Below are 23,827 nucleotides of genomic sequence, written 5' to 3' on the forward strand. Positions count from 1 at the left end.
GGGGGAATAGTAATCATACACTCTGGGGGAATAGTGATCATACACTCTGGGGGAATAGTAATCATACACTCTGGGGGTATAGTGATCATACACTCTGGGGAAATAATGATCATACACTCTGGGGGTATAGTGATCATACACTCTGGGGGTATAGTGATCATACACTCTGGGGGAATAGTGATCATACACTCTGGGGGTATAGTGATCATACACTCTGGGGGTATAGTGATCATACACTCTGGGGGAATAGTGATCATACACTTTGGGGGAATAGTGATCATACACTCTGGGGGTATAGTGATCATACACTTTGGCAGAATAGTGATTGGACAGTCTGGGGGAATAGTGCCGAGTGTACGCATACACGTGGCCTCATGGTAGTGGGTCTTTATCTGTGGGGCTGCATATATGCTCCACTGTGCTTGTTCTGAGTTTGTGCTGCACAGCACAGTCACAGCCCAGAGACCGAGCTGTCAGGGACATCTCTGGGTCTCCTGCCAACAGTCAGGAACTGGGAGGCCCAGCTCCTGATCACTTGATATCACTTATGGTAGCATCTGACTGGCTATCACAGTGATCAGTCACTGTAAAGCAAACCCCTATGTTGTTTTGAATGGAGAATAAGGTACAATTTGTTTTGTAAAAAAGGGAAACATGTAAACAAAAAAGTATGGGAAAAAATAAATAAAATAATAAATAAAATAATTAAATTTAGTATATGTGTTAGATTCAGTATGCTTTAGAATTATTAAAAAAAAAAAAAAAAGCAACATGCGCGCTGTTATTTCTGGGCCGTAGTATTGCTGCAAACAACACATAACATACACATACTGTAGGTGTTATCGCTTTGATCGTCAGCAGCAGGAGAATTTATTTTGGGTTGCTGTTTGGTAGCAGGGTATTGTAACAGCACGAAATATACTGCTAAATTTAAAAAAATTATATTTGTTTTCTAAAAAAAGGAGATATCCAGTGTTGTCAAATTTACTATTTGCTACCAAATGAAAGCCCAATTTGTCACGAAAACCAAGGTATAGTTCACCTGAGTCTACTAAGTGGTTGCAATATGTACAGATTTACTAAGACATGTTGCATAATTATGTTCAGCAGTTAAGATTTTGTTTTACCTTCATTATGAAGGGGTTCATAATATTATGTAGAACAAGGCAGCACGCACTGACAACGTACACCAACGCACACGTTCTGCGTGCATAGTGTGGTGTGAATGAACCCTCAGATACACATTAATGACAGTACTCCTCTTTCTTATAAATCATCCAGGTCATGATTACAGCAATCTCTCGCTGTGTTATAACATTCCTCATGTGGCGATGAGGAATCTGGTGATGCCCTGAACTTCCTGCAGTATGAGAGAGATATGTAGGGGTGATAATAACACATTGCCATACCTCTCAGTCATTCGCCTTATCTGTCAGGATTGCGGCACAGTCAATAAGGAAAGCTGCCAAATAACTCCAATGCGATAATGATAGCAAGTCATTGTTAGAAAGTCAATGCAAACAGATCTTGTTGAGTGTCTGAGATAAAATATAATTATTCACTTACTGAGCCTTGCTGCAGTTGGGCCACAGAAGGTGCGTTAGGGGATGACTGAGGATTTGCGAGGGCATTCACAATATTTTTCAATTGGTGGATTACTCAAAGCATCCTGACAGCTGGTACCTGCGGCTGTCAGAATACCCAAACATTGGCTGCATCTGATTGGATGCAGGTGCTATTCGGCTAACAATATTCAAACTGGCTTCTTTGATTTTTGGATCGAAGGCTGTCAGGCGGGAAGGTGTCGACATGCCAACCCAGGGTTTGAATTTTGGCCACAGGATGAAATTTGCTCCGTGTATGAACAGCTTCGGGGAAATATGAATACAGGATAAAATACAGAAGTGCCACTCCACAGGTCCCAAGTTATTTTCAATCATTAAGACAAAGCCAATGCTTTTCATGGGCCCCCATTCAGGGCTAAGGGCATCATACACTCTGGGGGTATAGTGATCATACACTCTGGGGGTATAGTTATCATACACTCTGGGGGAATAGTGATCATACACTCTGGGGGTATAGTTATCATACACTCTGGGGGAATAGTGATCATACACTCTGGGGGTATAGTGATCATACACTCTGGGGGAATAGTGATCATACACTTTGGGGAAATAGTGATCATACACTCTGGGGGTATAGTGATCATACACTCTGGGGGAATAGTGATCATACACTTTGGGGGAATAGTGATCATACACTCTGGGGGTATAGTGATCATACACTCTGGGGGTATAGTGATCATACACTTTAGGGGTATAGTGATCATACACTTTAGGGGTATAGTGATCATACACTCTGGGGGAATAGTGATCATACACTTTAGGGGTATAGTGATCATACACTCTGGGGGAATAGTGATCATACACTTTGGGGGAATAGTGATCATACACTCTGGGGGTATAGTGATCATACACTCTGGGGTAATAGTGATCATACACTCTGGGGGTATAGTGATCATACACAAATAACTCCAATGCAATAATGATAGCAAGTCATTGTTAGAAAGTCAATGCAAACAGATCTTGTTGAGTGTCTGAGATAAAATATAATTATTCACTTACTGAGCCTTGCTGCAGTTGGGCCACAGAAGGTGCGTTAGGGGATGACTGAGGATTTGCGAGGGCATTCACAATATTTTTCAATTGGTGGATTACTCAATGCATTCCGACAGCTGGTACCTGCGGCTGTCAGAATACCCAAACATTGGCTGCATCTGATTGGATGCAGGTGCTGTTTGGCTAACAATATTCAAACTGGCTTCTTTGATTTTTGGATCGAAGGCTGTCAGGCGGGAAGGTGTCGACATGCCAACCCAGGGTTTGAATTTTGGCCACAGGATGAAATTTGCCCGTGTATGAACAGCTTTGGGGAAATATGAATACAGGATAAAATACAGAAGTGCCACTCCACAGGTCCCAAGTTATTTTCAATCATTAAGACAAAGCCAACGCTTTTCAAGGGCCCCCATTCAGGGCTATGAGCATATATAATAATAAATATAATTAGTGTCTTATCTAACACACTGACCGAGATATATAATGAAACACATATATAAAATGATGAAATATACTTAAAAAGCACTGTTTAATTAATTTTTATATTCAAAGCAGACTTGTCCATCCATCCATGTCTCTATGCTTTATTTTGTTGAGAAATCACTTTGAAAAACATCCCCATAGCATTTCTAGCTGCACCAATCTTGAGTAAGAGCCAATGATTCATGAACAATTTACTTCCTGGAATTCATCTACCCTTAGCTCAGGCATGCAGGCAGGAGGGTGTGCTTAGCTGAGAAAGCCCCTCCTCCAGTTGAAGACTCCTGGGTTGTATGACATAATTTTGGCCTAGGCCAGAAACCAGGAAACAACTGAAGAAAAAGTTTAAAACAAGTAAATATAATACACCTTTCTATCTATTTACTAATGCTAGCAGCACAAGGATTAAAACAGTTAATGCTGTTTAAGTAAGTTTAGTTCCACTTTAAATTCTCTTGGACTATTTTTCCAGAAACTCTCAGACACTCATCTCTTATATTTTCTTGGATGAAAAATATCCTTAGCAAAGGCTTGAAAATCATGTGTGATAGACAGTAGCATAACAAAAAACAGGATCTTCTGGATTAGGCTTCATGAAAAAAATGGCAAGTATTTTAAAGCTTCATGCACACGAGAGCCTGGGGCCACGTGACGTAAAATTCGGGCGTATTTTCCTGCCTGGAAGCCACAGCCACAATCGCTATATGTGAATACGTAAACTAATGCAGGCCATAGATGGGTCGTTAATCGTCCGATTTTTCGTCCGAAAGAAAAATCGGCCGATTTTCGTACCGTTAGTGGATTAATTTGTCAGCCGTTTTGGTGTATTTGGCACTTTCAGATTATCGGTTATGTTGGGAAATTTGCGGCCGATTTAGACGATTCGGCCGATTTCCCAGCTTTTTATCTTTGCTACCTTTACCTCCTTTTTTGTCCATCTTGGAGCTTATGTCTTCTCTAATGCACCCTATGAGTGATTAATGGTTGATATAGTTGAGGTAATATTACATAGTTTGCTCTGGATAAGGCTCAGTTCACAGTACTGTCATGCAATTTTGCAGATATTTTTAGTGTGATTATGTAGTGCAACTTCAATGCAACTTGGCTGCATTTTTGGATATTCTATGGGGCCAGGTCACACTGTGAATCGCACTAAAGTAGCACAGGAACCTTTTCCAAAATCGCACCGTGCTGAGTCACATTGATGAGAATGGGCTCCATTGAATATAGTGTGATTTCCTTGGCATGTGATTCTGTGCGACTCAAGTCACATCCAAAATTGTACTTGTGTGAACCAGCACTAAAGCGGAACTGCAATGATGTGACCTGGTCAACAGAGCAACCCGGGCCTGCTTTTACCTTTCTACATAATAGGACACATTTTTCAGACCCCCTTGGAACTCAGCTCCGTTTGATGGCCTTTTATTCGGCTTCTATTAAATACATATAGTATGTATTGTACATCTACCGTACATACAGTGTGCAGAGATGTAGGACCAAGAGACATAAGTTTGTAAATTTCTTTTATTGAAACAACAAAAACATTGAAACAGGAAATGTTCAAATACAATAATGGAAAAGAAATAAAAATAAAAGGAAATTCTCAGACAGAGGATCTACTTTATATACACCCCACTAGAAGCACAGTCAGAATTAAAAATCATCTGTCACCTGAACAGTCATCCAAATGACAGGTGAACCTAAAAGACAACTCATAGAGATGCTTACATACTGTGTATCTCCTTTTATCCTCTAGAGCAGGGGTGGGCAAACTTTTTGACTTGAGGGCCGCAATGGGTTCATATATTGGACCCGGGGGCCGGACCAAGAGTAGATGAATGATGTGTATGTGTCATCCATAGTAAGTATAGTAATATTCCCCCATAGTAAGCATAGTAATTAATCCCCCATATAGTAATTCATCCCCCATAGTAATTCATCCCCCATAGTAATTAATCCCCCATATAGTAATTCATCCCCCATAGTAATTCATCCCCCATATAGTAATTCATCCCCCATATAGTAATTAATCCCCCATATAGTAATTCATCCGACATATAGTAATTCATCCCCCATAGTAATTCATCCCCCATAGTAATTAATCCCCCATATAGTAATTCATCCCCCATAGTAATTCATCCCCCATATAGTAATTCATTCCCCCTATAGTAATTCATCCCCCATATAGTAATTCATCCCCCATATATTAATACATCCCCCATATAGTAATTCATCCCCCATATAGTAATACATCCCCCATAGTAATTCATCCCCCCTATAGTAATACATCCCCCATATAGTAATTCATCCCCCCTATAGTAATTCATCCCCCCTATAGTAATTCATCCCCCATATAGTAATTCATCCCCCATAGTAATTCATCCCCCATATAGTAATTCATCCCCCCTATAGTAATTCATCCCCCATATTAAGTCCCCAAGTCCCCCTGTGTCAATTCACTTACCTTTGCTCCGCGCGTTCCTCTCGCCGTCTTCCCGCGCCGTTCCGGTGTAGCATGAAAATCTGTCTACTATGAGGATCTGTCCCCCTCGACGTATCTGCGCATATGCCAGTTTCAGGCATTAGCAGCCGATCGGCGATCTCCGGCACATGAGCAGATACGTCGAGGGGGACAGATCCTCATAGGAGACAGATTTTCATGCTACACCTGTCTTCAGGGCGGACTGTGAGAGGAGCTCCGCGGGCCGGATTAAAAGGTCCGCCGGGCCGTATACGGCCCGCGGGCCGTAGTTTGCCCATTGCTGCTCTAGAGTGTCCTGGGATTCCCTGGACCAAGGAACTATGGATGCCATGCAATTGGTCAAAGGCACAGAGGGTGGCTGAGGTTGCCCTTCTGAGCTAGAGGTTGCCATTGCATACAAAGTGATCCAGGTTTAGGTGTTTCTAGGGATTATGCAATATAATATGAGGTATGGACAGTCTATTATCAGGCTGTTAGAGGGTGGCTACATTCATTCTCTGTGGTCTCCCTGTGTGTAGGAACATAGCCACCCTCTATTGCTCACTCCTGAGGTGGACTACAGACTATGGGATGAGTAATGTGTCTACAGCAGTTCTCGGGACTGCACCTAACTGCTCGGTCCAAACAGACAGAAGTGAGGGGAGGAAAGGAGAGGTTTGGGAGCTCACAGAGGATGTTAAGAGGGTGCCCACAAACACAGTAAGAATGAATTTCATGAAAAATAGCTCACAGGACCGTAGAAGCGAAAAGGATATTGTTCAGTGTCACTTAAAAGCAGACCTGGCTTGAAAATGTAATGTCTGCATATCTGGGAGCACCCCATCCCCTTAAAAATGCTAAGTGAAAGTTATAGAAAACAAAGAAAAAAAACAAAAACCCTAACACCCCTGTTTCTGGCTACTTCTTGTTTGCATTAGTGACATCACTAGACCTCACCACATGATCCTGAGATAGTTGAGGACTTTAAATCATGCAAGGAGGCGATACTACACTGCATAGTCTCATGGGATTTTGGAACCTCAGGTTTTTCATGATCCTACAAGAAAGTTCAGCAAAATCAGCGGTGCCTAGGCAGGGGCGGACTGACCATTTGGGAACTCGGGCACTGCCTCAGAGCCCAGGGTCAGTAGGGGGCCCCATGAGATGCCCTTGGTATCTTTCATAGGCTTTTTCTGGTGTGGTTTGAGTGTGGGCGAGGACACAGGGGCCCCATGATCCCCTATTGCCCGGGGGCCCCCCTAGTTGTCAGTCCACCCCTGTGCCTAGGTGAGCACACTAGAAGCCAAGATATTGAATACCCATATTGGGTATTTTTTTACATATTTTTCAATTATTTTATTATAACTTTTACTTAGAGCAGCCATTCTCCACCAGGGTTCCGTGAAACGCTTGAGTTCCTTCATAGGTTGATAGCGGTTCCTTGAGGAGTGGCTGACCTTCCATCTGAAGTTGCTTGCAAAGTTCCAGGACCAATGCCATTGGCCAGAGCCAAGCGAATTGACACCAAAGATCACCAGTGCAAGGGAATCTGTCTTTCTTCTGGACATAAATATTATTTTAAAGTTTAATAATATAATTATTACTAAAAATACAAAGGGTGTTAAAAATTATGCACCTTGGGTATTCTTTTATTTATTATTATTATTAATATTATACCTATACCTTACCGATCTTGCTATTCTACAGTGAACTATAGATACAAATTTTAGCATGGATTCCCTAAGACCTGAACATTATTCCAAGGGTTTCTCTGGGATAGAAAGGTTGAGAAAGACGGATCTATAGTGATAGGAATTGGTAATAAGACATACTATTTGCCTTTCTTCTAATGCCATTGGCAGAATTAAAATGTACATAGTCCCCATCAGGGCTTTTTTTCAGTGGGAACACGGGGGAACGCAGCACTGAATTCATGAAATGGTAAGACGTGTTGGGGTGTGCTGAAGTGTCTATTGATGCTGTCTGCTGGGGAGGGGGGGGGGTCTATTGTTGCTGGGGAGGTCTATTGTTGTGTTGTGGTTCTATTGTTGCTGGGGAGGTCTGTTGTTGATTATAGGGGATCTATTGTTGCTGGGGGTGAGGGATATTGCTGGGAAGGATCTACTGTTAAATGAGGGATCTACTGTTGTCAGCTGCTATAAAATCTAGTTATACTTACTGCTGGAAGATCTATTGTTGCTGGTGGGTGTTAATTGTTGCTTTGGGAGTCTATTGTTGCTGGTTGGGGATTTATTGTTGCTGGGAGGGATCTACTGTTAGGAAGGGATCTGTTGTTGCTGGCTATTGAAGAGTGTATTGTTGCTGGCTGCTGGGAGATCTGTTGATGCTGATGGGGGTCTATTGTTGTTGAGGTGGATCTGTTGTTGCTGGGGTTCTCTTGTTGGGGGGGATGTCTTATTGGGGGTTATCTATTGTAGCTGGTTAGATGGGATCTATTGTACTGCTTTTATTGGTATCAAACGCTATAAAAATTACTTAGCACTTAGCTTACTTGGGTCTGTATTCCATAAAAGGGGCAGTACTGAGAGGTGGGTAGTAGAAACCAAGGGATAGTGTTCGGAGGTGGGTAGGGGGCAGAGACAAAGCGAAGGGGGGAGTACCTGCACCTATTCTCTGCAAATAAAAGCCTTGGTTCCCATCTCTACTGCTGCACTTATTTTAGGGGAAGTATACCAATTACCCAGAAAAAACAGATTTGTACAAACGATGATCCCCGTTTAATCAATCTCCCTCTAAAAAAGTCATAGACATACTGGCATTGATTGGCAATAAGACAGTCTTTTTATACTTGCGGTGAACCCAAGCACCCAATCCAATATTTGCGTAAAAAGCAAATAAAACTGAATGCAGATTGGTTTCTGTCTGGTGTCAATTTTCATTCTTCAGTGAATTCCTGTTTTGATTGCAGGGACTTGTCATTTTATGTCTTATCCTCACTGTACATTACATTCTTTAGGTAAAAGTGCTGAGTAATGTGTTTGTAAACGATGCACCTGTATACGGACCCTCTCCTCAAACTCGCCTCCACACCTGACTGATTCTGAATGCTCACTTCTTTCCTTCTCCTGACTAAGCCACGCTTTATAGAATTAAAAAGAGGGAAAAAAAACAAAAAGAGATTGTGCGTATCAAGAGCTAAACAAACAGTCGACATACTGTAGATATATAGAAGATGTTTCATTTGCCATATAACTTAAAATTCTGCCTTAAGATTTTCTTGCTTCATCAGATAGCAAAACCTGGTTGGTGACCTCAGTTTCCTCTGCTGCAGTAGGAGGTTTTTCAGTCAGGCATCGGGAAGTACATACAGTAAATGGCCTACACCTATAGTAAGGACATTATTAAACTTTGGTCAAAACTGCACAGTATGTTTTTATCTACAGATGCCACTGACCTGCATTGGCAGTTTTTGGTGTAGAGCTACCTACATTGGCAGTTTTTGGTGTAGCGCTACCTACATTGGCAGTTTTTGATGTAGCGCTACCCCTGCAGGGGCCGCTTAATAATGCTTGTCCCTGGTGGTTGCCCTGATCTTGCAAGCCTCCCGACACCTCTGACACTTTGGGTTCAGACATATTTCAGCAGTATGAAATAATAATGCAGGAGACACAATTCTTTAGGAAAACCTCTATATTAGGCTCGTTCAAAAGAGTAGACCACAGAATGAAGGTTTAGGAGGTACATCCCCAGTTAACACATAAAAGCAAAACACTGGTAAAATGGAAATAACCAAATAGCAACGGTTAATAGATTATACAGGCACAAATGGTACGTTGTGACCAGGGGCGGACTGACCATTTGGAAACTCGGGCACTGCCCAAGGGCCCGGGGTCAGTAGGTGGCCCCATGATATGCCCCTGGTACCTATTTCATAGGCTTTTTTGAGTTTGGGCAAGGACACAGGGGCCCCATGATCCCCTATTGCCCGGGGGCCCCATGAGTTTTCAGTCCACCCCTGGTTGTGACTATGTAACACCAACAGCAGGAGGGGGAAGAAAATGCTTTTTGACTTATCATTTCCCTCTAGACCCCTAGTGTCACCATAGGGAATGCAAAGAATTATGTAAACAAATATATATATATATATACTGTGGCATAAATGGGTATAGACACCTTAATTTGAATAACAATGGCTTAGATGCAAAGAGGTCTTTTTAACTAGAAATTGCAACTTGAGTACTGAGATGTTTAAGGTTCCTGATGTGATAGTAGCCATTGTCTTCTGCTAGCAATGGTGAGGCCCATAAACAGTAGTGAGTAATTCAATGAAGAGAACAGATAGGCTGTGGTGAATGCTCAAAGCAAAGGTCTCTTGGTACTGAGGTGTAAAGTTGTCGGTATGCAGGACTCTAGAGTGTAGTGAGAAAGAAATTGGGCATCTGCCAGCTCACCAATCCTATGGATAGTACAGCCTCCTAAGAACAGGGTTCTTGCGCAGGCTCTTGGCTGTTCATAGAGGAGTGCAGAGTTACTGCACGACAGCCTGCCATCGTGACAAGCAGAGATAACTGGCTGAAGACTGGCTAGCGACAGTCCTGATGCAGAGATGCTGATGTGACCCCGCTGTGGCAATCAATGCCACCTCTGTGCTGAACTGATGTGCAGAGTCCCGTAGTGGTAGCCAGCAATCTGTCTCTGGAGGAGAACAGCAGTCCTCCTTGTTCAGATCTGAATCCCACACCAAGAGAGCGAGCCAGTTCCTTGCTGTAGAATATATCTGCTATTACGACAACCTTCTTGTTACCCAGCTATCTGGTAGTTGTCGTTCAATCAGCACTCAGAAATACAGTACATGCGATATGACTACAGGTCCCAGGAGCTTCTGCTGTCAGAAGAACTGGATCCATTCTGCTAACAGGAAGTGATGTAGTAGTTCCAGTACTGGGCACTAGAGGGAAAAGGAGTAACCATAGTCTCATCTGTAAATGTCCCTGAATGGCATAATAATATAACCAGCACCTGACTACTGCACATCAGTAAAGGTGAACTAAGCCAGAACTTACTGATGTTGCTATAAAGTATAATCACTTTTGGTTCCATCTTTGGCCTTGTTCACTTCGTAAGTGTAGGATCCATAGTGCAGTTTAGTGAAGTAACTGGCTGGGATTTATTTGTAGCTCCATACCAAATAAACACTGAGCTGCCAGCAAATATTACATGCTGAAACGTTCGTCTGGGATTTGTTATCTGGAACAAAGATTTCACAGATCCAAGCCAAAATATTTCAAATCCCTCAATTCCTTCTCAGGAACTAAATTAGCGAGAGAAGGATTAATCTTTAAAGGTAAATTCCACACGACAATGGAGGATTAATTGTACCCTGGGCCCAGGGATGCTTCCAATTCATGGTCCACTTTTAAAGCTGAACTCTAAGCAATCAACTAAATACACAGATGAAACACATGTATACGGGTGCTGTTTTATTTGCCAAAATGCTTTGTATTTCTGTACATCCATTTTTTGAGATTTATACAGCCTTGGCACAGAGCACAGCCTTGTCTGGCAGGACAGAAGACCTGATTTTTCTTTGTTTGCAGTTCACTAATAATTATAAGTCTATAAAGAGAAGCAGCAGACTGATGAGCCCTTCTCTTTAGCACTTTGCTCTCTCCCCCAATCAGCATGTTTTTTTTTTGCAGTGCAACACCGCTGACTGGACCTTGTTCTCCTTCTCCCTTTCCTCCCTTTCCCAGTATGAGCTATGCTGTCTCTCGTAATCGAGAAGGACTGAAAGTGGAATGTCAGTAGTACACATAGTGGAGTTTCCTTTGAGTACCCTAAAATTATATGTTTTAGTACACATTGACATAAGACAAGGCTTACAACACTTGTGCACTTGTGAACAATTCTTTGTACAAAAAATCCATAAATCATAACCTTAATAAAAAAAAACAGTAACTAATAAAAAAAAAAAAAAAACATATAGGCACCACATGCAGTGGTCTCCATGGATTCTGGGAAATGTGGTCCCTAAAGGGGCATGGTGCACTGCAAGTGAATGGTGGCTGATAGAGCTGTGGCCTTCATTACCCAGAATTCCCAGTACAGAGGTGGATAGGTAGGACCATTCCTGGGCAATTCCGGAGAGATCTGGGTCTTTTGTGGGAGGACGCCAAGCCTGGCCGGGACTGTGCAGAGACCAGAGTGCCATCTCAGAGTGGTGTGGGGACCAGATAGTGTGGATCTGTTGTGTTTGCTGAGCCTGTGCAGAAATTGGATGCCCTTGCTGTGCCCATAAGAGCCTGAATACTGAGCTGCAGAGAGATTGTTTGCTGTGCTGGGACCAGAGCTGGAAGGAACTGTTGCCTTGAGTGCCTACTGCAAGGGAGAACCAGCGAGCACCAGAGCTGAAAGACTACAACTTGTGAGGACCTGTTTGTGGGGACTGAGTCACCTGGCCCCAGGTACCTGAGGACAGCAGACAGCCAAGTGATCTGGACCAGATTCATGTGTACCAGGAGGGGTGAGTTGATCCATCTGTGCTTCTCTCCACACTGACACGGTTGATGCAATAGAGACTGCTCCTTGTTTAGCAGCCCATCAGCCATCTGTTGCACTTTTAAAGGATAAGTTCACCTTTGGGAACATGTTACATGCTCCACCCATTTTAGGGGGGAACATGTAAAATGTTCTCACCACTGCAGCCAGTGCCCACTGCCCTTCCTCCATGTGACAGCGGTTTGGGGAGCAGTTCTCTGTACTAGCTGTCACTTTTTGAAAACACACGCCCACATGGCCACGTCATTCATTCACAGATTTCTATGAATTAATGAACTACAAGTACCAACAGTCTATGCGGCTGTTTGCTTGTAGTTCTCAATGAGTGTATCTGCTTGCCTGTAGGTACACTGACAGGTCTGCAGGAGTCCTGCATGGCACCAGCAATCTGCTGAGCTCTGATGCAATGCTTTCCAGGCTCCAAAAAACTAGTAAGTGCACATTTTTGTACCTGCAAAAAAAATTTACGTTTATTTATTTATTTATTTTAAGTGACCTTATCCTTTAAAGGGACAGCTACACATGCACTATCTTACAGAATGGTCCCAACAATAGCTGGTTAATATTGAAAATTAGGCATCAGGTACTTGTAGTCACCTCCAATGGTATCCCTTTGTCAGGAATGTATACACTAATCTGCTATTGGGGCTGTGGTGTGCACAGGTATGTCAATGGGGTCTGAGCAGGTTAAAGAGTCATGGAAGAACAGAGAACTCATCATAACCAGCACCTCCTGCAGGTGTAAGCACTACAAATATATATAATATATGGTCATGTTAACTAACTTATGGGTTTGTCTATATGGTGTTTTTCGGGGGGGGTTTCATTAATGTACTTATATTGTAGGATATGGCTCCTCACCTCCATCAGAGTTTTTCTGTTTGATAAGCAGTAATATTCATCTTGCTAAAAAAAAAAAAAAAAAAAGGTATACATGTAATGGGGAATGATAATAATGTAACAATGCTTTCAGGAGTAGGGAATATGAATATGTATTATGTATGATACGTTATCTTAAAGGAAACCCATACTGGGAGAAATTAGCAGACAGCTTTTGTCAACCTCTTGAAACAAGGTCTTAAGATTTGTATACCTGTTTAATGATAGATACACCTATGCTGAACACACTTTTCTCGGACTTAAAGGTTATCTAAACCATAATAATAAACTTCCTTTATTTGCTCCCTTTTGGTCTGCTAAATATACCATTCAGAATACTTTGCTATCTGTTTCTTCTACCTGTATCTGTTTAACAAGTGCATACAAATACCTGGTCTTACATTCAACCTTGCACAGTCATACAGGCTCCCCTCCTTCACAAATGCAAATGAAACCTTCCTTCCTCCAGACTGACATCCACCCATTAAGTACTGGTAGATTTGCAGTAGCATTGGACCAGTAAACTTGAGCATGAGTTTTCATAAAAATCCAAAATGGCAGGAGTGTTCCTTGGAGGAGGTAAACCCATGATAGATGCTGCGTGTGGACCTGGTCTGAGTCTCTGGTTGCTACCTCTCTGATATGATAGGATGGTCACTCATCAGAAGGTTAAAACATTTATATGTGGTTAGAAGCACCTAATAAAAAACAATCATATGACTTGGAGGTTCATTTGAATTTATTTGAATTGAATTTGAACAGAAATAGATAACAGCCAACACATTTCAGGGCTGTGCAAAGAAGAGATGAAAATGCAATATATAGTACTAAGTACTATGGTATCTAAGATATGTAGAAGTCATATAAAACGATCATAAACAAAAGTAACAATATAATAGAAATATAATAAAAATATTTCTAATTAAAGCAACTGAGTTTGATAGCAATCTTTAATAATGAAACCAGACAATTTTACTATTGACAGAGGGGAAAGTGCAATAACAATATAACTAATTTCCCAGGACAAATGTATCCAAAAACATAATTTGTAAATAATATATCTTACTCCATAAGTAGCATCTGTTTGATCATCATTAAATGAGTCCTTGTGGTTCAATTTAAATATATTCCATGAAGGAACTAAAAAAGCGATCGGGTGGCTCTACAGCCATCCAATCACTTTTACATGAAAGTCAGCCGTGGGTTGAAAAAGACAATACCAAGTTCACAGCTGCTTGTTTTAACCTCTTAAATACCAGGACATTTATAAACATACCCTGATAGACTAGTTGTTAAAAAAGAGCCTTTTCAGGGGGGTTCCAAGAGGCCCTCTTCATCACGATTCAATGATAGTGGACTGGATAGGAAAGGGCTGGGTAAATATATTTGGGAATCCTGAAGTTATATATTTGCATAAGGTTTGCAAAACAGTAGAAGGACTACTCTGATCACTGGTACAGCTGTTTTCAAAATTATAAGTCCAGGATTCCTAAACTTTTTTGCGTGGACCTTCTGGACCACTCCAGTATCGTCAAAATCTGATGCAGTAGGCTCATGGAACCTGGAAGTGTGTTGGCGGTCAATGATATCTTGGCAATCTTTTCTTCTATGAACTTTGATCTAATGTTTGTGCCTGTAGACTGACTGTAAAGAAGCAGATATCTCTCTGAGAATGATGGGATAGTGATATATCTGTCTGTCCTCGAGCAAGTCATTGGCATGCTAGGACGGACAGTAACTCTTGCTTAATAATGGCAGTAAGATATGCATTGACACTCTTCCTTCAATCTGCTATGTAGCTGGGTGACGGTTCGAACCTCCTGCAATATGGAAACTCTTACAAATTCAAACAGAGAAGAAAAAGCTGATTTTAACAGGCAATGCGTGTAATTAGGACTATTGCTTCCACTTATGGGGCTCTTTATAGCTTACCAAGGGCATACAATTATTGTCCATGCTGTCTATTGCAATGGCCATCTTCAACCAACCTTTTCTAAAAGAAGTTCAGTAATTGAGCATTATAAAATCTCTGTTGTCTATTTAAGCTCTTCAACAGCTGGCATTGTTTCATACACAAACTATAACAATTTCCTGATGGGATGTTTGTAAAGATGGTTCAGCGTGAGTAATAATATTGAACATAGAGATTTACATATAGAATTGTATTTGTTTACAAAACATTTTCCCAAGGCAAATACAGTGCAAACACGTGCCTCTTCCTGTAACACTTTATACTCAACAAGAAAACACACATATCCACTTCAGCTCCAATTTTCCCAAAGGAAAAAATGTTTTTGTGAGAGGGGCTTAAAGGAGCTCTCCAGGAATATAGAAATCCCCTATCTGGCTGTGCAGTAACATTTAGGAGATCCTTGTCCCCATGGCTCTCTTGTAAAGAATTTTGGAATAATTAATTCATCAAATGGTAATAAATTGTGGCATTCATCAGATTACACAATTTAGTACTTTAGAGCACTTGGGGTAATGGCATTTTCTGATTGGTTGCTGTAGGTTGCAGATCGCTTTGTGCTAAAGAATAAATCAAAGAATATTGAAATTATTTGAGAAGTATCTAAAAAATACGCTATATGGCCAAAACTATGTAGGCACATGACCATCGCACCTATATAAGCTTGTTAAACATCCAACTCCAAAATTATTGGCATGAATATGAAGTTGCCTTCCCTCCCTCTTCCCCCTTTGTGGCTTTAAACAGTTTCCATTCTACTGGAAAGGCTTTCCACAAGCAGGACCAGTGCTAGACTAATTTGCACCCTAGGCAAGACCAGCTCATTGCACCCCATTTTTTTTTAATTTGCAAAAATAAGTGCAGTAAGATGCCACCAGCACCTATATTAAAGACAAAATCAGTGTCGCAGATGGACTGTGTCTGTGGCTGGCAGTGGCAGGGTGACAGTTGCAGTGAGTGGAAGATTATGGATCCGCACACTGACAGATCCCAGGCTGGAATTCACCAGGCAATGGAGGGAGATAAAACGCTGTGACAGCAGGCAGCTGAACTGAGCGATCCCACACAGTGTGGGATCCTGATGATGTCATCACTCACTGACACATTGTACATATGTCTGTCCGGCAGGGTCACACTCACACAGATACGAGACATCAAAGTCAGACATTACTTGCTTCGACAGATGCAGTTCCATCTGTGCTGATGAATGGGAAGAAAAAAGGCTGGAACTCCTCAGTGATCAGCAGCCGCCAACCGGCTTGCAGTAAGAGACTGATTCTGAGAGGAACACTGGAAGGAGTGGCAGCTCAGCTGCTACACTGGCCCCAGACACCCAGCATCTTCCTCTGTCCTTTCTTCCTCCACCTCTGCTGCCCCTCCTCTCAGCTGAAGGATCGTACATGACATGGCGGCATCCCACACAGAGAGAGTGTGGGCCTGTGCTGTACCCAGGTGCCCCTAGGTGGCATGCGCCCTAGGCAGCCGCCTAGTTTGCCTGGTGGAAGCACCAGCCCTGTCCACAAAAGTTTGAAGTTGGGCTGTAGGAATTTGTGCCCATTCAGTCATTGGGTACTGATAGGTACAGTGTAGGCCATTACCTGAATCACAACAGGATTTCCAATTAATCCTAAAGGTGATTGGTAGGATTGAGGTTAGAGCAGACTGCTTGAGATCTTCCACATTAAACTCATCAAACCATGTCTTTATGAGGCTGACCTTATGAACGGGGCACAGTCATGATGAAACAGAAAAATACCTTACCTACACTGTTGCCACATGGGTGAAAGAGCACAATTGTCTAAAATGTCTTTTTGTGCTGTGGCATTAACTGGCTCCTTCATTGGAAACACCTGAACTTGGTGTTACTTTTGGATACATATTTTTGGTATCATGGTCAGGTGTCTGCAAACATTTGGCTTTATGGTGTATATTTGTGCCAAAGGTTTGGACAAAGCCCAAAAAGTCCCATTAAAGAATGGTAATGGAGATTTCGCATTCAGAGTCAAAGGTGGAAGTGGGTGTGGTCATTTGAAGTGGAACTCCAGCCAAGTTGCCAAATCCTGTTGACCCTTGTCTTATGATTTACAAACTCCAGTTACACTGTAGAGCTGGAGAGCAATTCTACTATACATTGAGCAGCCTACTGTATCTGATACATGTCTTGTAGATTCTGTTGGCTGTGTGGTACCTGAAGAGTGCGTGAAAGTTTGTGGTGCTGAAGTTGGTTGCTCCAATATCGCATACCCTAAACTGGTCATTGAGCTGATGCCTAGTGGTAAGTGACATTCCAACCTTACCTAACCTATTGTACAAATATTCTTCCAATACTTTTGCGGGTGGACTGATTCACAGGAACAACTGACAGGGTAGGCTAGTCTAGATTTTTCATTGTCCAGCCATAGGCTCCAGCTCATATATTCCAAGCTGTTCAGAGGACCTGTTTCAGCTTATTGCAGGAGATACCTGAAATTTCACCTTGGGGAAGTCAATATGTTAATCACTCAAAGAAAACATTTTAAGAATATGTGGATGTTTGACTGGACAGATGGGAGTCTAAAGCATAAGTGGACCTTGCATTTTTTTAAGTGCTTAAAGTGGAGTTCCAGGCTCCCCCAAAAAATACTGTAGCTGCTGACTTTTAATATAAGGACATTTACCTGTTCGGGGGTACAGCACCATTATCACCTGGGCTAGTTTTTCACTAGCTTCCGGGTTTCCAGTGCTGTCATTTTAAGTAAGGGAAAGCGGAAGTGAAGTTTTCACAGCCGGTTTCCTACTGCGCATGCAAAAGTTGCACTGTGCCTTGTGATTGGTTCCGTAGTCTTCTGGAACCTTTTTGGGTGGCGCTCCGCTTTAAATCCTTGAGAGACATTAGAAGACAGACAAAGAACAGAGGTGTATTCATGAAATAAATTTGGTGAATTTTCTCAAGAAATAAACTTTACATTTTGTCTTGTAGTGGTTGTAGCTTAGGAATGACCTGCACATCACCCATTTCTCAATTTATGAACCTGTTTAATATTCTTTATTTGCTCCACTCACTCCTGATTATGGTGACAGGTCTGCGTGGACTGATGATCGCCGTGATGATGGCTGCTCTTATGTCATCACTTACTTCCATCTTTAACAGCAGCAGCACACTCTTTACTATGGACATCTGGAGGAAGATCAGGAAGAACGCCAATGAGAAGGAGCTGTTATTGGTGGGAAGGTGAGTGGATTCTACAATATTGTCCAATCTGGTATCATGTTTTTGGGCAAAAGTAACACTGAACTCTTAATCCAGTTTTAACATTATCACCTTTCCAAAATCACTTCCCTTTAAAGTACACTTTGAATGGGCAAAGTGACAGGTTCTCTTGATAGCCCTTTCCTCCTTCCATGGATACCTTCACCCAGTTCCAACAGTGTTAGCTTGCTGCAGCCTTTGAAAATGCCTACTTCTTCTAGGTATGGCAAAGCATGTGTTTTTCTCCCATTCCTCTTATAGAATTCAGAAATGTCTTATAGCTACCAAATTCAAACCTCGCTATTAAAGGTAGGTTTGGATGTGATTGTTAATACAGGAAGCACAGACAAAGGAAGTGACACAGCACAGGAAGTACACTCCCAGTGACCCTGTGAGGTGCCCTTTGAATTCTGTTTACAACAAATTATGCAAAAGGAAAAATGTATTATTTATTTCGGGTACTTATATATTGCCGTCAATTTACACAGCACTTTACACATATATATTGTACATTCACATCAGTCCCTAACCCTCAAGGGGCGTACAATCTAAGGTCCCTAACCCTCAAGGGGTGTACAATCTAAGGTCCCTAACCCTCAAGGGGTGTACAATCTAAGGTCCCTAACTTACATTCACATCTTATCTTAAATGTGAGTGTAATAGAGATTGGTTTTGGAATAAAACATACTGTTTTAAGGATAAAGCACTATGTCTCCTATTTTCCTTTATTGCTGAGGAACGAATGAGGAGGAGAAAATCAGGAGGAGAAAAGCAGGTGATTTCTGGCAGATCAAGGAGGGATTAATCCCTGCAGGGATATCCAGCTAACAGGGGGCTAACCATGTTATCCATAGGAAAGACCACATATCCATGGTATACTACAACTATTCTAGCAGGTTCCAGGTTGTGTGAACCACAAGCGTGTGTAGCCTACTTTTTAGGCATAGAATGAGGTGAGCGCACAATTTTACTGGTTGGAGGATCACGGAAAGTCACTATTTGATGATTCATAAGTCACTACGTCACGATTATTGGATCACTTATTGATTGATGGGACTATTTTTTTAGAGCAAAATAATAACCACATTTTTTTTTTATTTTTATTTTTTATTTATTCAGATCATGTCACTATAATTGTTTCATATATAAAATAATTGTTTGATTATGGTATTTATCACAAATTATAAGGATGTATTAATTTATTTTTTAGGGAGCGCTACATTTATAAATGTATTACATTCATACCTACACATACTAGGGACAATTTAGACAGGAACCAATTAACCTACCAGCATGTCTTTGGAGTGTGGGAGGAAACCCACGCAGGGACAGGGAGAACATGCAAACTCCAGGCAGCTGGTGCCATGGCTGGGATTCGAACCAACGACCCTAGTACTACCAGGCAACAGTACTAACCATTTAGCCACTGTGCTGCCCTAGGTAAAAAATAAGGTATACTGAGTTGCATTATTTACTGGACAGTATTAGCAGCTCCCTGATTGGTTCCACTTGCAGCCTGAAATAGATTTTTTTAAGTTAAAAAGTTTTTTTTTGGATAGAGTTAAGGCTCTTATCAGTTTTTTTCTTTTTGTTTTATGTTCACCATTAGGGATGAGCTCAGGTGTGTTGGATCCTAGGCTGATCCCACCTGAGCTATCCTCCCACCACCAAACATAAGCAGCCAAAGTATTCAAAGGACATGTATACATGCAGCTGTGGGGCGTGGATTGTCTCGGCCACTTATGATTGGTGGTCCCCAGTGGCAGCTTCCTGGCAGGATAGCTTAGGTGGGTTCAGACTAAGTTTGAAATTGAACATAAATGCAAATGTCCTATCACAGTAGCACAACAAAGAAAGTACTGGGACATGGGCCAATCTTTTTTTTTTTTTTCATTTTTCCTATCTTTGTACCATCAGGGAGATTTCCCTTCATTGCCTGCCCCAGAAGCACAACAGGAAGAAGGATGAAATCTCTCCAAACTGAAGAGATTTTCCCTTTTATTCAATTGTCACTGGAAGCAGTGTTCCTGTTGGAAGGTTCCCCCACCTCTTGTTCCTGAGACAACTCCCAAATTTTGGATTTCCCATTATTTTCTGTACTTGGGACAAAGGTCACAGGACAAAAAGAGAGGGAGAATTTCCCAAGGGGGACACATATAGCAATAAATAATTGACAGGGGCCTTAATACTTCTTCATAGTCAAAACTAAAAAAAAAAAGTTTTGGCTTGATGTACATTTTAATTTGTCACTTAACTTTTCACCTTTCCATTTCCTTTCTCTAAGTTTTCATTGTTCTGTTGAATTATTATAATGATGTATAAACATCTAACATCTGATATCGCTATTAAAGGAGTTTACGTTTTTTAACCTTGAACTATCCTCACCTGTACAATTTATATGTTAAAAGCATCATAAAGATTTCTTTATAACCATTAATTACACAATCCATGTAGGTCAGTGTTTACACGGTAAATGCCTTAGGTCTGCAAAACGCATCCAGTAACATGTTCGGGTACATGCAGTCACAGAGCACATGAAACAAGCCTTCACATGACCGAGCGCTTCACTTTTAATTTTAGAAAAGATTACAAATGTTTCGTTGACAGTGTCTGACAGGTGATTCATGGTTAGCAATATAGTTACCTGTGTTATAAAACCTATTTACCACCATTCTGTTGTCTGTGAATTGGAGTCTTTTAATATTGACGAGGTGAGCTGCAAATCAACTGTCAATGTGCCGTAATTGGAAGATGTAGAGAAGCAAGGAATGTATTATTGATGTTAGATCTGTGAAATGTTTTAAAGTAAGAGACCGTTTAGTTATAAAAAAAAGGATAAATCCATGTTCATTCATGTATGTGTCTGAATTTGGCGGCATTATTCCCTGGCTTTATGAAAATGGCTGGAAAAGGTTGCATAAGCTGAAGATGTGTAGCCAATGTGTAGCAAATATGGTCTTAGACAACAGAGCAATTACTATATCAATCTTCACTTGTATTTTGTCATATGATCTACTAATAGCAGCTGACTGTCTACTGTACAGGCTACTTACAATACCATTTCTGAGGATGACAGAGAAAGTAAATGCCACGGAACGTACAATAGATCAGTATTTAAAGGATAAGTTCACCTTTGGAACATATATAAATACATCAGTGGTTCATATAGTGAACTCGGTGTAGAGCTATTCACCCTGAGGTCATCACAGAGGACAAGGGGGCGCTCTTTACGTCTGGAGGAAAATACATTTTATCTCCAAACACGGAAAGGTTTCTTCACAGTGAGAGCTGTGAACATGTGGAATAGACTTCCTCAAGAGTTGGTTCTGGCCAGCTCAGTGGATTGCTGTAGGAAAGTCCTGGATTCTTTCCTAGATACACAGAATATAACTGGATATACCATTTATAGGTAAAGTTGATCCAGGGAATATCCGATTGCCTCTCGTGGGATCAGGAAGGAGTTTTTATTTCCTGCAGGAGCAAATTGGATCATGCTTTGCTGGGTTTTTTTCCCTTCCTCTGGATCAACTGTGGGTGTAGGAATATAACTTTTTTTTTTTAATGGTTAAACTGGATGGAATTTTGTTTTTTTCAGCCAGGCTAACTGTAACTGTGTAACTATGGAACATGTTACATGTTCCACCGCTTTTTATGGTAGAACATGTAACATGTTCCAGCTCCTGCACCCCCCCCCCCCCCGATCCCCCTACCTGTGATAGCGGGTGGGGGATCTTCTCTCTGCAACCTCTGTCATAATTTAAGAAAAGCGTGGTCATGCCTAGGCTCCACCCACACATCTGCATTATACATTTACAGAGTTCTGTGAATGAATAAAATACAACTTAGCTTGTAGTTCTCAAAGAACTGCAAGGATGCTGATGAGCACTCTCGTAGTTCATTGATCTCCCTACCATTCAGTAACTGCCTGGCTGTACAGGAGGTATGGGGCAACAGAGTACTGAGAGTCGGCAGGAGCCTGGCATTGCACCTACAATCTGCTGATCACGGGTGCAATGCTTTACAGGCTGCAGAAGAAAAAAATAATAAATGCACAATTTTTTAAGTCTGTGCATTTATTTATTTATGAAAGGTGCACTTAGCCTTTAAATTCTAGTTCAGTGTAAAAAGGAGTTAAAATAAAATATTAATTGAATAAGTGCATCAGATTTATTCATCAGAGTTTCTGCATAATGTTTCTCTCCAGCAAGCAACTAAGTGTCAGAAAGAAAAAACAGATTCTGATTCTTTTCAATCAGTCAGGCCAGACCCATAGACTAAAGCTGTGAAATTCTGGATATGCCCATTCCTGTTCTAGAGAACTTTAATGAAACGTTTCCTTCCATCAGCACTGCAGCCAATTGATCAGTGTATTCTGACAGTGGAAGAGTCCCTCTGATCGGCTCAGTGATTCACAGAAGAGAGCTCTGTGTCTGTAAACAACACAGAGCTCTCTACATTAACAACCGATCTTGCTGTTCTTTATTCCCCGCAAAGCAAGGAAAAAACGTAGTGAAATCACACACATTACACTTTGTTAAGCGCCCCTCGATCGCCCCTAGATCGTGTCATTAGTACAGTAATAGTGTATAGTACAGTAATAGTGTATAGTATTAGCACTGATCACTGTATTAGTGTCACTATTAATGTTAGTGTCGGTTATTGTACCCACCCCAGCCAGCATCAGCTAGTGTTCGATTGCCTGTCACAGTCCAACTATAAGTCGTTGATCACCGGCATTACTAGTATACAACATAAATAAATAAAACTTCCAGTATATACAGTATATCATAGTTTGTAGATGCTATAACTTTCACACAATCCAAATAACATACACATATTGTTGTTTTTTTTACCAAAGACATATGGCAGAATACATTTATGAAGAAATTTGATTTTATACATTTTTTTATTGGATACGTTTTATAGCAGAAAATACAAAATAATAAAAAAAAATTTTTTTTTGTTTATATAATATAAATAAAAACCCAGTGGTGAATAAATACAACCAAAAGAAAGCGCTGTTTGTGGGGAAAAAATGATATAAAATTTGTTTGGGTACAGCATTGCATGACCGAGCAATTACCAGTTAAAGTAGTGCAGTGCCGAATAGCAACAGAATGGCCTAGTCATAAAGGGGGTAAAATCTTTTGGAGGTCAAGTGGTTAAACAGCGCCTGTGCTAAGCATGCAAACTCCTATGTTCACTAGGCAGCAGGGTAGCCACTCAGCACAGGATCTGTAGGCCAGCAGCAGTCAATCAATATAGCAGCAGTGCCTATTACAGTGATTTCCAGCTTTCACAGGAATCGGGTATGGCATATATATACTTACATCGGTCCAAGATGAACCAATATAAAAAAGCATACCTAAACTTTGCCTATAGCAGTTATTGATTGACTAATAGATTTATTGATTGATTGATGTTGTACAGAGAAAGAGACTGAGAAACAGATTACTGGTGAATCATGTTCACCGACACAGAGCAGAAGCAGGCAAACTGCACCAGTTTTTATGAGTAATCTGCTTTGTCTTTTCATTTCCAACCAGCAACATATCCATGGTTCATCCCTCAGTGATGGTTCCTGCCTAGTAAATGGACAGGTTAATTACTGCTACTGGCTGCCACACAATTAGACCTCAGACAATTATCATATATTCTCATCTAATGGCCAT

General features: G+C 41.2%; 1 protein-coding gene across 1 annotated transcript in view; it reads left to right on the forward strand.

Annotated features, from left to right (window-relative positions):
- The window catches only part of SLC5A10 (solute carrier family 5 member 10), a 246,853-nt gene that overhangs the window by 176,294 nt on the left and 46,732 nt on the right, over positions 1–23,827 (forward strand). The window contains exons 10-11 of the mRNA XM_089656012.1: positions 17,094–17,201; positions 17,987–18,137. Coding sequence (XP_089512138.1) covers positions 17,094–17,201; positions 17,987–18,137 — 259 coding nt within the window. The remainder of the gene's footprint in view (positions 1–17,093; positions 17,202–17,986; positions 18,138–23,827) is intronic.

This window comes from Staurois parvus, unplaced genomic scaffold (assembly GCF_062004578.1).
Source record: "Staurois parvus isolate SC_StPar_1 unplaced genomic scaffold, SC_StPar_1.0 ptg000882l, whole genome shotgun sequence".
NCBI lineage: Eukaryota > Metazoa > Chordata > Amphibia > Anura > Ranidae > Staurois > Staurois parvus.